Source organism: Zonotrichia albicollis, chromosome 2, assembly GCF_047830755.1.
Source record: "Zonotrichia albicollis isolate bZonAlb1 chromosome 2, bZonAlb1.hap1, whole genome shotgun sequence".
In the NCBI taxonomy this organism is placed as follows: domain Eukaryota; kingdom Metazoa; phylum Chordata; class Aves; order Passeriformes; family Passerellidae; genus Zonotrichia; species Zonotrichia albicollis.
Window position 1 is genome coordinate 43,952,077 of NC_133820.1, and position 14,651 is coordinate 43,966,727.

General features: G+C 42.7%; 1 protein-coding gene across 2 annotated transcripts in view; it reads right to left on the reverse strand.

Moving 5' to 3' along the window:
- The window catches only part of NARS2 (asparaginyl-tRNA synthetase 2, mitochondrial), a 48,884-nt gene that overhangs the window by 22,417 nt on the left and 11,816 nt on the right, over nt 1-14,651 (reverse strand). For both annotated transcript variants that reach the window (XM_005485816.4, XM_074535015.1), the window contains exon 6: nt 10,719-10,819. In XM_005485816.4, coding sequence (XP_005485873.2) covers nt 10,719-10,819 — 101 coding nt within the window. The remainder of the gene's footprint in view (nt 1-10,718; nt 10,820-14,651) is intronic.

Below are 14,651 nucleotides of genomic sequence, written 5' to 3' on the forward strand. Positions count from 1 at the left end.
CTAGTTACTCATGTTCCAAGGGGCTTGCTGCCTGCAAGATACCTAAAAGTAATCAGAAATAAAAAAAACCCCACCCTCTTATTGCTCCAAGATGTCAGCCATGGTCAAACACTTCATAGTCAGAGATCAATTTTGTACTGGAAGAATAAAGCCTCTCTGTGCCCAAGACAGCTTTTAGGGAGGGCAAGTGCAGAACAACTCCCACAGGAACCAATTTCTGTCTCCTCAGCTCTTGCACACAGAGAACCAACCACCTATGTTTACAAAACAAACCATTACCACTGTGACTCTCTGGACTACCCCAAGGTGACAGTAAATATAAGGGCCTTGTGATAGCCTGTAGAACCTAACATCACTGGTGTGAGGCTGAGTTTGTCTGACCCTTGAAAAAAGGGAAAAACAACACTCACTCCTAGCCCCCCTCCCCATCAAATAAACCCCCACCTGCAGGGAGGGGAGGAATCATTCACTTCTCAGGCTAACTGTAAAGGGGAAAGACAGATATGAGTAACTGTGAGAACTTCCCCAGGATCCTGGGACCCTGGCAAAGGGAAACTAGCCAGATGTCACACTGGCAAAGCGATCAAAGGAGCCCAGTAAATACAAGTCATCTGGTAACAGCACTGTAGCGCTGACCAGAGGCCTGGACATAACAGAGAAACACAGCTGAAAGTACACTGTTAGTCACTGTTATCAGCTCTGTGCACAAACAATTATTTTCCATCCAGGCATTTATATATTGTTTACTGTGCCCTGCCATTCAAGATGTTAAGCAAATGCCCATTATACAAATCAAGTCTTTATTTGTACTTCATCTGCTATAAAAAACATATCTGTGATTTGTTACTGCTGTAGCACACTGAGCATGCACAGATATACCAGAAAAGAGGGATGGGAGTTGCCTCTGCTCCGATTTCATGGTACTGAGAGCAAATCCAGTCATTTTGTTCTATGTGCATTCAGCACCTAGCACAATGGAGCCTCAGTGCAGTGCTGTGACTCCTATGCTCTATGATGCAAATAATCAATCATTTAACATTCCCAGACCTCTGCAAGACTTCCAGCATTTAAAAATAACTTGAAAATTCTGTCTAAGTCACCAAAAGTGCCTAGGTCAGTTTGGGTTGTGGGCACTCACGAGTCTTTAAAAAAAAAATCAGTAGTGCTAATTCCTCATCTCCAACAAAAGCATACACACAGAAGAGGATAAAAAAAAGCAGACTAATCTGTTGAGCCTTTTTCCCTAGCCATTACAGGCAGAGCAGTAATGTCTGTAACACTCTCCTCGTACGTGCTACCAAAGAACACAAGAGAGGCTTTGAAACGAGTCCTTTTGCAGTCAGCTTTGCCCAGATCAGAGCTCTGGACAGCAAGCCTGAGTGCATTTATGCAGTTCACAGGCGCTGCCGGGGTCGACACCACAAGAAGGCACAGAGCTGCTTAATTAATTGCTCCCTTTCTGTGACTGTATTTCCCTCTGCCCAGTTCTCTGGGAAAATTTGAGAGCTTAATGTGGAGGCCAAGAGAATACCCACAGTACTCCTTCCAACACACTGAAACGCATCAAAAACCAGGGCTCCATCCTGCAAACACTGACCTTTCTCACCCCAGCCCAGTGAAGGGCCCAGCCACTTTTAGCTACAGGGTCCCAGGAGTCCCTTTGGACACCAAAGCAGTACCTGGAAGTGCTGCTGGGACACAGCCATCCTCTGCACGGATGGAGGTGGCTCACTGCTGCACAGGCCACCCTTGTGTTCTCCGCCCTATGAACAGCCAGGAAGGGAGAACCTTCCCCCCTTTCACCTTTACTTCACACACTACTGAAACAGTCTCCAGAAGCAGCCACCTTTGGGAGCTCTCTGCCATGCAGAATGAAAGCTCATTTTGTTTGAGTTCATTGACATTTCATTACAGAGGAAGTAAGAGGAACCAATTGAGAAGTAATAAGTATCCGTACCCAAAGCTACTTCAAATCATTCTTTTAATTAAACTCATGCAATGTTTGTAGGCCTCAGCGTCCCTGCCTTACTGGCAACTTTTATGGTGCAATCCAAATAGAATTAATTGTGCTGATGGTTCCCAAGCCAGGAATGGATTGTGCTCTTTTTCTGAGCCAGGACTCCACGCTGCTACCGAGGTAATAAAGACTTATTTGTGCTGTTGAACCAAGGGCATATAACTCTGAACAAGGCTATTAATCAAGAAGATGCAATCCCTGCACAGTCAGCTTACAACCAATGCCAAGGTCACACCACACAATAGTGACACAACTGGAGGCAGAAGCTGGTTCCTGTGACTCAGGGCCAAGCACTAAACCACACCAGTACACACAGGGAGCAAAGATGTTTCTCAAAACTTCATCACCCCAGTGATTTCTACTGTAAGCCATAAAAATACACTACCAACATGGCAGAGGGGGAGAGATTCATTTTCATGGTGCCCTTGCTGTCACCCCAAAATACAACACGTGCATTGATTACTCTGGCAATATCTGCAGGGACGAGTTAAGCTGAACAGTGACTTGTGCCAAATCTCATCTTTGGCCATGCTAAATGAATACAGCATGTAACACTTCAACGCAGGGTGCTCCCCTGCACCATAATCCACCAACTCCTCCCTACCATGCACACACTAAAATCTAGATTGCAAGAAAATCTAGAAACAGTAACTTCTAACCCAAACACAAAAGAACACACAATGTCAGCAGAGAGGGATAAACCCTCAGCAAGGTGACCCTGAAGCCCAGGAGTTTATCTATCCATTGTCCTTTCTCTTAGGAAGGGAAAAAGTTAATAAAGTGAGCCATCTGATTTAATTCCACTCTGTCCTGGCATGACTATATTAATTTTGAGCATGGAGGACCTGCCTGCTCCACTGAAATAAGCAGGTGACTTTGCTCAGCTGCCAGGATGCACCAGTTAGCTGCAGTGATTGACCTGAACATGAATGGGATTGTTCAGGGATGCTGAAATTTGTATTTTAAAAGATGCTCTGGCCCTGTGCACAAAACCACATACACAGGCAATGATTCAAAATACCAGCCCAATGTTTCCTGGGTCTAGTTTTGGAGAAGCTGGAAGCTCAGAGCACCTAATGATGAGAATGAGGTACAGATGCTCAGCAGTGGGGACAAGAGGCAGCATATTTTAAATCCTTGAGCTAGGTAGACTGTGTTAAAAAATACTTGTCAGAGTTGGACAGAAACATCTGGGTTTTAATCTCAGTGCAAAAATAATGCTCCCATTACTGTTGTCTGGTGGTTTGTATTCTGCCCAATGAAAATATACATTTCTGTTGAAAAGGCAGCAGAAGGGACTGAATTTTACCCAGAAAAATGAGGTTTTAAAGACTCCCCACAGGCCATTTCTGCTTGCCCTCTGGGGAAAGGCAGATGAGAAAAGCTGCATCTTGACAAAGACTTTTGTAGCAGTATGAGGCTCAGGCCTGGGCAGCAGAGCTGGTGTGCTGAGTGCTGAGGTTTTGGCTCATGCTGCGACGAGATGGGACTATACTTCCTTTTGTAAGCAGCCAAAAATAAATACATAAATTAAAAAAAAAAAGAAAGCTGTCTAAGTTCCCAGACAGGGACTGGGAAGTGCCAACTTCCCCCTGCAGCCAGTCAGAGTGAAGCAATGCAGCAGCTTCTCTCGCTGCAATTTCCAAAGGGCAGGGATCCACGATGCCCGCGAGGCTGCATGTGCACAGCACCCTCCTGCCACGCTCCAGGACCTGCTCTCCCCCTGCCACAGCCTCTGCTCCAGCTTCAGCGGCACAAAACAGAAGATGGGACAAGGATCCTTCCCAGGTCATCCCCTCTGCTTGAATATGATCCAGGCACACTCGAGTAATTAACATCAAAGTGACCCATATACCCTAATTATCTGGCGATCACCCAGAAGTTTGTTTGTTAAACCTCTCAGCAGAGCTAGACACTGGATTGTTAGCCTACAGATGGCAGGAGAACACGGGAAAACTGAGACAAAGGACATTAAGAGTTACTCAGAGCCATACAAGTCATCTGCTCCAGGCTTAAAGACCTCATCAGCCTGGGTCCTCCACCCTTCTGTGCAAGTGTTGTACTTCATTGTCAGTGGAGTCTTGCTCTGTCCTAGTTTTGATATTATTGTTTCTAATTAAAGTCAATAAAATGGCTGATTAGCAGTGAAAACTCAAGCTGGGTTGATGAAAGCCACCAGAATAGTTGAGGATTTATTCAAATAATCATTTCCCATTTTCTAGCTAACAGAGATATTCTACAAAGGAGTGATACAAAACGTTCTAAAGATTTAAATAAAACAGGTAGCTAAAATGTTTTTCAAACTTAATCGTCCCATTGACTCCTACTCTAAGGTATTAAAATACATTACCAACACGTTAGGACGGAACAACTGGGTTAAATCTTTTTCCTTTCAAAGTGGAAAAAATCCATCTTCTATAAAAATTGCATTATAACAACCAGGAAGAGGATAATTAATTTTAATTTTTTTTCATTTTTCAGATGAACATTGGTGTTATGAATTCTGCAAGTATCAATCACAACACAAAAAAGCATCAGTGGGTGCAATACTGAACAAAGGGAGTCATGGTTCAGGCCACATTCCAAAGTTTGGGTGTAACTATTTAAAACCTCCAAAGCCTCAAATTCTACACTAACTAAACAAAGTAAACAACTGTATCAAAAAAATTACTAAAATCCATATAAAATGCAACATGTTACCGCTGACTACAACCCGTATCTATATTCTATTCTACTGTAGTACAATGGCAGCAAATGGAAGAACTTCAGGGCATGTGCTAATGGATTTGTGCATCTATTTCAAGGAAAGCTGTGGGAGCAAATAGGGATGAAGTTGCCTGATTTCACATCTCATCCTGGAGCCATCTCCTGAGGGATAGAGTCTCCTTGAGAAGCAGGAGCTGCAGCCTGGACACAAGGCAGATTCATGCTCTCATAGGGTATTAAGTTTGCCATGGTGTTGTTTTGCTCACTGATGGTGAGCTGAGCTGCCCACAGGCTTCTTGCTTGCCTCAGTCACAAAGTAAAATAAGTTTCCTGCAGTCACCACAAACGTGGCAGAGGAACATGTGGGCAGAGGGTTGTGACAGCCAGTACTATCACTCACAAAGCCACAGCTTCTTAACCCCTGCAGCTCTCACGGCATTGTCCAGGCACACGGATGCAGTGGGGCTGCAAGGCCCCCCACACATGTGGATGCTGGGTTCTCCTGCCACAGATCCTACAGCACCTGCCACTGACTGGAACAGGGATGATTAGGTACTCAGAGAAGGAAAGGGACTATGCACTGGATTCAAGACAGAAACATACTGGTTCAACTTAGCTTACTTGTAAAATGAGGACCAAGAATTTCAGCTGAGGACACGTTTCACCAGATGAACATGAAACTGTCTCTTCTCTTGCTCCTTGCACTTGATTTTTACGCCAAGAACATAAAACAAAGAGCACGTAGTCCAAGACTGCAGGGATTGCATTCCGCCCTGCATGTGAGGATCCCAGAACATGTCTGAACTGCAGCTAACCTCAGCACACACTCATTCATGCTTGCAAGCAGATTACCTGCTTACCCTCCCCAAAATGTGGAGAGGAAAAAAGGACCAACAGGATATCCATGTGGCTGTAAAGCTCCAACTAGCCAAGCAACTCTAGACTCACTGTTGTACCTACAGAGTTCATTTATTTGGCCTCCCAGTAATACAAAGTCATTAACAATCACTGCAGCAGTCATGAACCAGACTGAAGTATGCAGTAATTGATTAAAACCAGACATGTCACGGTTGCTTTTTATAGATCCAATTAAGTGTCAGCCTAATTAATGGAACTTAGTGCACTAATTATAAGAGTCTGCATTATGACTCAGACTCAAACAAATGTTGTGCAAGAAATGTCAGAAATTTTTTTTCAGACATCCAAGATAAATAATTACACTTATTTTTGTTACTTCTTAGCAACAGGAATGTTATACAACTGGACATCATTCCTGCAGCTGCATTCAGAGGAATTTAAAATTGTACAGTGTAGAGCAAATATTTGTTTAAAGACAATGTAATCTGTGTCATCATTAGCAAGTCATTTTGGAATCAAATTTTAAGAGCGTGTGTTGCCAGACTGCTGAGAATGAAGTCTCTTTTATGGAAGACAGCCTCAAACACATCTCTTTTGAGCTCTGCAGTGTTTTCTTGAACATCAAAATGACAGCTTTCTCTCATTCTCCATCCTCCATGCTTTGAAAAACACTGAAGTACTGGCATTTTAAAAGTGAAATCAGTGTGATTTTAGTACCTTCTGCAAACAACAGGAAATTCACTGAGTTCAGCTCTCTACAAACTCAGGCAGACACAGCCAAAATAGTCTGGATGACTGAAATGCTTTTTAGATCCTCTCTGCAACCTGCAAAACCAGTTGTAGGACTGCAGAGAACATCTGGATTAGGCAGAAGAGCAGTAGAATAGATGATGGTTTAGCAATTGAGGGGATGTGCTTGAGGAGAGAGGGATTAATTACGCTACATCTAAACCAAGCTTGATAAGTAGACGTTAGCAGGCAGAAGTCTGAATGAAAGGCTGAGATTTTAAGTTAGCAGGAAAAAATAAGTCTGGGGATGTTGAACTGAGAGATATGGATGTTGAGCTAGAGAGATAATTCACTAAGATGGTATTGTGCCTGAAATAGGTGGAGAAGACAATGAGAACAAAGGCAAGAAAAAAAACTTAGAATAAGAAAATTACTTGGGCTGGAAGGGACCTCAGGAGGTCAATGGTTCAGTCTTCTGTTCAAAGCAGGGTCACCAAGAAGGCCAGACCAGCTCAAGGCTCCACCTAGCTGCGTTTCTGGTGAAGAGCACACAGCATCTCATCAATCTTATTCAATGCTTGACTGATTTCTCCATTATTTTCCCCCCTATGTCCACTGAGAACTTCACTTTTCTTAACTTATCCCCACTGCTTCTTGTCCTCCTGTCATTCACCACTGCAAAGGGTGGGTCTGTCTTTGGAGAATCTCCTTTCAGGTCCTAACAGGCTGCTATAAGGCTGCCCCTCAGCCTTTTATCTGCAGGGAACTTCAACACAATGTGAGATGAACAAGAGAGGAGAAACCTAGTGAGGGCCTGATAAGAGAGAAAAGAAGCAGGGCTAAGGAGGGCAAGGAATGATGAGATAACGTATGCTGCCAATTAGGGAGGGGATAGCTCCCAGAAGTTTTAAGAAAAGCAATTTTATTTAAGCTTATGATGCAAAAGGCAGAAGAGACAGGGCCTGGGATGAAGTGTGGCACAAGAGAAAAACATTGATGTTAAACTATTAACAAGAAGGGCTAAAAAGAGAGGAGCATGTGCAGCCTGTGGGAAAGGAGAATAAAAAAAATAATTACTGCAGCCAGTGAGCTGTACTTCTTGACAACAAATGACTTTGGCTGTCTCCCAGTATGGTTCTGAATCATCTTCAGCAGTCTTCAGACCCTCCAGCCCAGTTCAGGCCCCCAAGGGGGCCTTTGTTCTCACCAGAGGACTGGGGGGCAAGGAATACCACACGGACTTCACAGCAAACCAGTGACATTTCAAACCAGATATGAGGACATAGACAGCCCTGCACTTGTACAACACACACTGGCTACTGACTCATAGGAGACTGAAGGGGAGAGCTCTATTACTGAATAAAGACTTTTCTGGAGACCTTAAAAAGCCCATGGATTTGCAGCAGTTGACAATGATTCAGACATGCTGAGCAGACAACCTAGATGCTGTCACTGCTAAGATGAGGCACAATGAAATGAGAAGTTGTGCCAAGTAGGCCGTGTGTATCATACGGAGAGACAAGATGAACTCCTCTGACCTTGCCTTCAGTAACAAGCACACAGCACAGCAGACGGTCAATAAACAGGAACATCTCTCTTCCCACTTTTCCTTAAAGAAAAAACTCATCAACTATAAATGGCTCACTGCTCTCTCCTTTGATCAGGAACGGCATCCCAAGCAATCCTGCCATGAAACACAGCCCTGGACAACACACAAGCGTGGGCATTCAGGTCTGCAGATAAACTCTCTGCAAGGACACAGAAGATGTGATTCCAGACTCATCTGGTAAGTCTCCTCCCTTTCCAGCCTTTTCCAGCCACAGCTTGGAGGTTGCTCATGAGCTCTGTAAAGCTAAAAGCTAACCCCAAAATTACATGACTGCCTACATGACCTTCTGCTCCCCTTCTACGTACACCTCTCCAAGGACAAATTCCTACCTGCCTCTCACAATTATCCTGCTCCACCTCTACTTTCCAATGGACTTATGCAGGATCTGTCCCTCTCCCAACTCCTACAAGTTACAAGAGAATATAGGTCAAGACTGGATGGGGAAGGTTCTCAGCATTTCTATCTCAGTCTCCTCCCACAAATTCTCAGGAACAAAACGTTCTTGAGAGCCTTAAGACTGCAACACTTACCATTATATCTAAGCTAAAGTAATTTTTCATGACTAGATAATTTTATATATGTCAAGAATTTAGTCTGGCTAAAACGAAGGGTAAATTTCATGGAAACAAATCCAAAACAGATAAGTCTTTACTGTTTTACCTGATTTGTTTATTGGGAAGACCAGAATATTTCCATTTTGGAGGTGGAAAACTCACTTTTTTACTACTCTAAGACTATGAGTGAAAGTCTCAAGTCTGTCAAAGAGAATGTTCTCTTTTATAATAGGTTTGGTCTTCATCTACACTGAATTTTCCCAATAAATTAACTAAATTAGTACATTGAGCAGCTGGCATGAAATCAGCACAACAACCCTTATCTGCACATTTTTCTGAGCAGTTGCAATGTGTGTTCTCCTCAGACATGGTACTTCAGCCAAGTCACTGCTGGCCAGCTGGACTGCTGCTAGAGCCTGTCAGAGACCAGATCTCAGGCAGGTAGCACTGCAGTTGTTTGCCATGTACCAAGGGGGGCTCATAATGAACTTATGGTGACTTTAAAAACACTTTTAAAGTGATCAGTTACTGTGGAGTGGAAACCTTCTGAAAATGGGAGGGATAAAATTCTAGCTTTGGATAATGTGAACTTTAAAGATTGGCCTTTTCACCCAGGAGTTCTGACCTGTATTTCTAATAGTGTTTGCTGTCCATGCCTCAATATGCAATGTCGAGAATCAGTGCTGGAGCTTTTTATGTAATCACTGTAGCACAGTTTATTGGCTGCTGATAAATAGCTGCAATGAAATTGTTCAAAGGGCAATTTTTGCATACAAATCAAAACATATAAATTTTTTCAGAAATCTCTTTTCTGCCTGGTTTGTTCTTCCTGAGTGACATGGTCTCTTCTCAGACCAGCTCATTGTCTGCAATATGCAGAAACACTCAAGCCAGACATTCTTGATAGACAAGGTGTTTCTCATGTGGTGCCCTGCCTGCTGTGGCCAAAGCACAGGTTCACTTGGCAGCAGATATTAGCTGTGTCATCTCAGATATTAGCTGGGGCAAGTTAATGAGGAAGAGGTTTGTTTAATTGAAGGGGGAGAGATTTTGGTCCCTGGAAAATGAGATGGCATGGGTTTGTATGTTTTAGACTTAACTGACTGTCATGCATCGTGACCTTTACTGAAAGATGTAATTCAAGTAAGTAATTTCAAAGAAGCAACGTGGATTCTAATGATCAACCTGAAATAAAATCTCTCTCTATTACATCAGGCTGTATCCCTTAAATAGTACACAGCCTGCTCTAAGATAAAGCTAAACTCAGCATATTACTTGTCTGGTAAATACTTTTTCCATTGATATCACTCAGATGCACCTTACTCTCTAAGGATGGAGAAATAAAAAAATCAAAGCTCTTCAGCATGCAGTACATTACAGCTTCATGTTCCTATTTTACAGTAGTGTGTTGTTCTTTCAGACATTTTGAATAAATCTAGGGCCATCCAAATTTAGATGTATTTATTCATAATGGAGCATAGCTGTTCTGGGAACCTGCTCCTTTTATTTTTACTTTTTTTAAGTACACTGAGTTTTTGAGGCCTGCAGCTCAAGTGGTATTGAATCCCTTCAGTCTTCAAAAATAAATGAAGTTTTTCTGGATGCAAAAGCACAGCACAGATACATCACACAGCATTAACTCTCTAGATGCTGTGAGTCCCTCCAGAGCACAAAATTATTAAATGGTTTTAGAAGTGACCCCAAAGATAATTTTGTTCTAACTCCCTGGCCATGGGCAGGGACATCTTCCACTACCCCAGGCTGCTCAGAGCCCCACTCAACCTGGCCCTGAACACATCCAGGGATGGGGCATGCATCCCTGGGTGTGTTCAAGTTTCTCTGGTAAACGTGTGCCAGTGCCTGACCACCCTCAAGTAAAGAATTACTTCCTAGTATCTAATTCAAACCTTTCCTCTTTCAATCTGAAGCCATTCCCCCTTGCCCTGTAACTCCATGCCCTTGTCCAAAGCCTCTCCTCAGTTCTCCTGTAGCCCCTTCAGTACTGGAAGGGGCTCTAAAGTCTCCCTGGAGCCTTCTCTTCTCCAAGCTGAGCAATCCCAGCTCTCTCAGCCTGTGTCCACACAAGAGGTGCTCCAGCTCTCTCTCTAGACTGGCCTCTCAGCACCTATCATCCAGCCACTGCTGGCATTTCTGGCAGAGAACCACAGCAGATACCTGATGGATACCAAAATTACCAGCTGGGAATATCCCACAGACAAAGACGAAAACTTCTAATTTTGCTCACCCTGCCATTACTTCCAAATGGAGCTGGCCAGAAACTGTCAGGAAGGCAGGCACATTGAAGAAATGGCTCTTTTCCACTGAATCCTCTTCTTCTCTTGATGTCTGTAACAATGAGGAACAAGTCAGACCATTGGTGTTTAAATAAAAAGCACAGCACGCAGCTTATTTTCCCTCTTTTCAAAGCATCAATTTTCACTTTCCTACCAAGATGAACAGAGAGGAGGAAGAGAAGAATCTCTATCATTTGTAGTTTGAAGCTTCATACAGCATTGCCTTCAAAATTCAATTTCAAGCCTGATGAGAAAATGGAGGAGTGTTTTCTGTGTCAGCCCCACTGTCTTTCAGAAAAAAATTGAAACACAGTGTTATTTTCTTTTCACAGGGAAATGAATTTGTTTCCACTGGAAAAAGACAAACAGAAATAAAAAAAATGCAGTGCAATATCCTCTTAAGATCTGTTATTCAGTCTTCAAAAATATCTCAACTGAAACAATATTAATTTGGAGACATCACAGCTTAAATATTATATAGGCAGTGAAAAATAAACTATGTTTCATTTCAGCTTTTGCATGTTTTTTTCAGGTAATCAGATATTTTAGGCATAAAAATCTACAAGTAATAGAAAATTTAACAAGTTCAGTGTTCCATTATGAAAAACCTCAAAAGAAAAAAAAAAGTCCAAAGAGACAATAGGCACAGATTTTAAAAAAGACACACAAAAATTCATCTGAAAACAAGAATAACCTTTAATATTTACTGTGGGTGTCAAGCACTAGAACAGGTTGTCCAGAGAGGCTGTAAAGCCTCCATCTGGGGAGATATAAAAAACTCAGCAACAGAGTACTGGACAGCTTGCTCCAGCTGACCCTGTTTGAGCGCAGTGAGATGGATTAGATGATCTCTAGAGGTCACAACTCAGTGACTTTTAAAGAAACATGAGGATAAATTATATTGAGTATCACCATCTTGTATATTTCAATGTCATCCCTAAACTTTAGAGGAGCCAAAGGTTCAGGAGAAAAACAGAACGAAACCTCAAAGCTAATCTGAGGTCTGGCTGATCTACATTCACTTCCAAACAAAGACTTTCTTCTGAAATAAGTTTGAAATACCCAAGGTGTAGCTCCTAGGAGTCATGCTAAGTGTTGCTAGTTCAGCTAAGTATGCCACTGCCTCCAGCCACCCCACTCCCCAACTTGCTTTGTCACAGGGAGCCTTGTTCTCCAGCCTTTGATAGCCTACAACTTGCCATTTTTCTCTTATGAGCTTGAAGGTGTTGCTTTTGTTCTCAAAAAGCTCTGCTGCTCATCACAAAGATAAAACAGTGACTTCCAAAAACCTCAGATCACAAGGCAGTTTTATCTCTTCACAGCATCACACTGAAGAAAAGAGCAAGCTTGCCTTGTTCCACAGAGATCAATGACAACATGACAATTTGTGGCTCTAACCCCAGGACTGCTTCCTTTGTTTCAGAGGTCTTGTGGTTCTAAAAAAACCAAACACCAAACTTTGAGGATGCAGAAGCAGGTCCCTACTGTTTTCATCAAATAAACCCAGAGCATTTGCTCAAAAACAATAAGGATATTAATAAACATCAAACATTCACATACTGCAGCCCCAGAACCATGGCCAGAACACTAAAGAGAAGAGCCATGGTTTCTGGTTTCTCTTTTCCTGCAAGCTTAGTTCAGACATTCCTCGTTTCACCAGTGAAAAATCCCACCTAATCCTGTAGGATGCAACTTCTAAACAATGAGAAAGAGACAAACTAGAAGCAAGAAAAGAACAAGAAGTCAGCCACAAAATCTCAATGCTTCCCCCCAAATCCACAAACAGGATATAACTGTCTCCAGGAGCTGGGGTCTGGTTTATTTATAATGACTTTGTGTAAGTTTTCATTCTTCAAATTAGATGTGATCTCAGAGAGACAAAAAGAAAAGAGAAACACAGTAAGTGACTAGACAAAGTGAGACAATCTACAACTCAACTGATCTCCTGAAAACCTGCAGCCTGTTTGAGAGGTCACTGAGAGATCCCAAGGTGTTTGTCTGCATTGTGAGCAGCTCCTGAATGGCTTCTGACAGAAGGTGAAGCATAAACACAGCAATATTTAGATTAAATGTTACTGCCCCATCACCATCTGATCACCTCCCCTCTCCACAGCTGCCCACCTGCTCTCTCTCATCCTAAGGCACAATACTCAATACAATGGTACAACACAGCTCATGCAGAAAACTTTTCTGTACAGGAAAAATTAAATGCCTCCCTTTTTGTTCAGAATGGACCCCTTCAGCAAGGGGAGATTCCAAAATCAGCAGCTGCACATTTCAGAGGTACAAGTATCAGCTAATCCCCTGGAGGTGATTCCTTCACTTTATACATTTGAGCACAGGCCAATGTTCCCAAGGGTCTGTGCCCCAGATTCATGCTCAGCCTTTTAGATCAAGATGGCTTCTTTATTATATGAAACCACTGCTACTGGTACAAGATAAACAAATGGTAGGGGACACTATCCCTTCACTGCTAACACTGGGTGAGACTGATTTTCATGTCCATGACCAGCAAAATGAAGTAATAACACTGTGGTGCTGTTGCTTCAATTAGATGGACACTTCTCCCAATTCCCAATCCCAAAACAAGGACTTGATAAAAGATTAGGAGGTGAATTATGGGTGTCCTTTCAAGCTCTTTCCATCCCAGAGTCAAAAACTACCCAAATTACAATGGGGGAAAAGGGAGAGAGAATCTGTATGAAACATCTTGGTGTCTCAGAGCAAATGTGCTATAAACATGCTAGTATTTGACATCAACTTCAAAGGCTTTTTATTCTCATTCTAAATACAAGAACAACTGGATTTAGTACCTGTTTTGTTCTCCATCTCCTCTAATGTCTAATGATTTAATTTAAAATTATTCCCTTTGATGTCAGTCTTGTATTAACTTCTCCTTGAGGCAATTAGCTTCAGGAGAGTACAAACTGTTTGATTCTGTCTTACACTCTATGCAAGCTAAAAGCATGAAGGGATCAGAGAGGACTTGAAAAGCTCACAGAAATCATTGCTGTAGCTCTAGCCCAGGCCCACACAACCATGTTGCTGCAGCTTCCCAGAAACACATCTTTAATCCAGATTTGCCCTCTGTGACACCCCATCATAAACATTATTGGATTTTCCTTTTCAGACAACCTCTGCAAAATTCCTAACTTCTAAGAAGTCCTCCTTGCAATTCCAGTCCTAATTCTGACCAGCTGGACTTGCACTGAGCAACAGCAGCTGGTTCTGCTGAGACACACATCTCATAAATATGTACTGAAATGCATAACATCTCATAAATACGGACTGGAGAGGCAGATATGAATCAGGTAGAAATGAGGAGAAACTGGGAGAGCTAGAACATGAAAAAGCCAGCTGTCCCTCAGCTCAGGTCCAGCTTACCCTGCTGAGCACTTCTCTGAAGTACCAGTCTCTGGCACTGGCTGCCTCCCAGACCATCACACACCTCTAAAAGGTTAAACACCTTACAGACACTAATACTCTTGTGTTTAACTGTGATCCTCCCCAGCAGATCCCAGCTTTCTTTGGTGCTGACAAGGATATTTTCCAGTAGCACCAAAGGGATGGTAGGAGTAAGTTTCTGCATCGTCAGGAGCAGGTACATATTGCTGGTGCCACAGCTGGCACAGCCACAAACCTGCACCATCAGGAACCTAAAAACTTTGACATTGGTTCGTGTGAGCGAGGGGCAAAAAACCCTCGAAAACTCAACAGTCTCCAGATGCATTTTAGAGAAGAACTGTACCTGGACAGTTCTTCAAGCTTACAGTTAAATGTCCTTTCAAGCAATGAAAGAGCCTGACCCAGACCCTGGGTTCAGCCAGGTGCCATGAGGTGTGCATGGGAAGAGACAAGGCTCACACAGAGCACATTTTACCTCT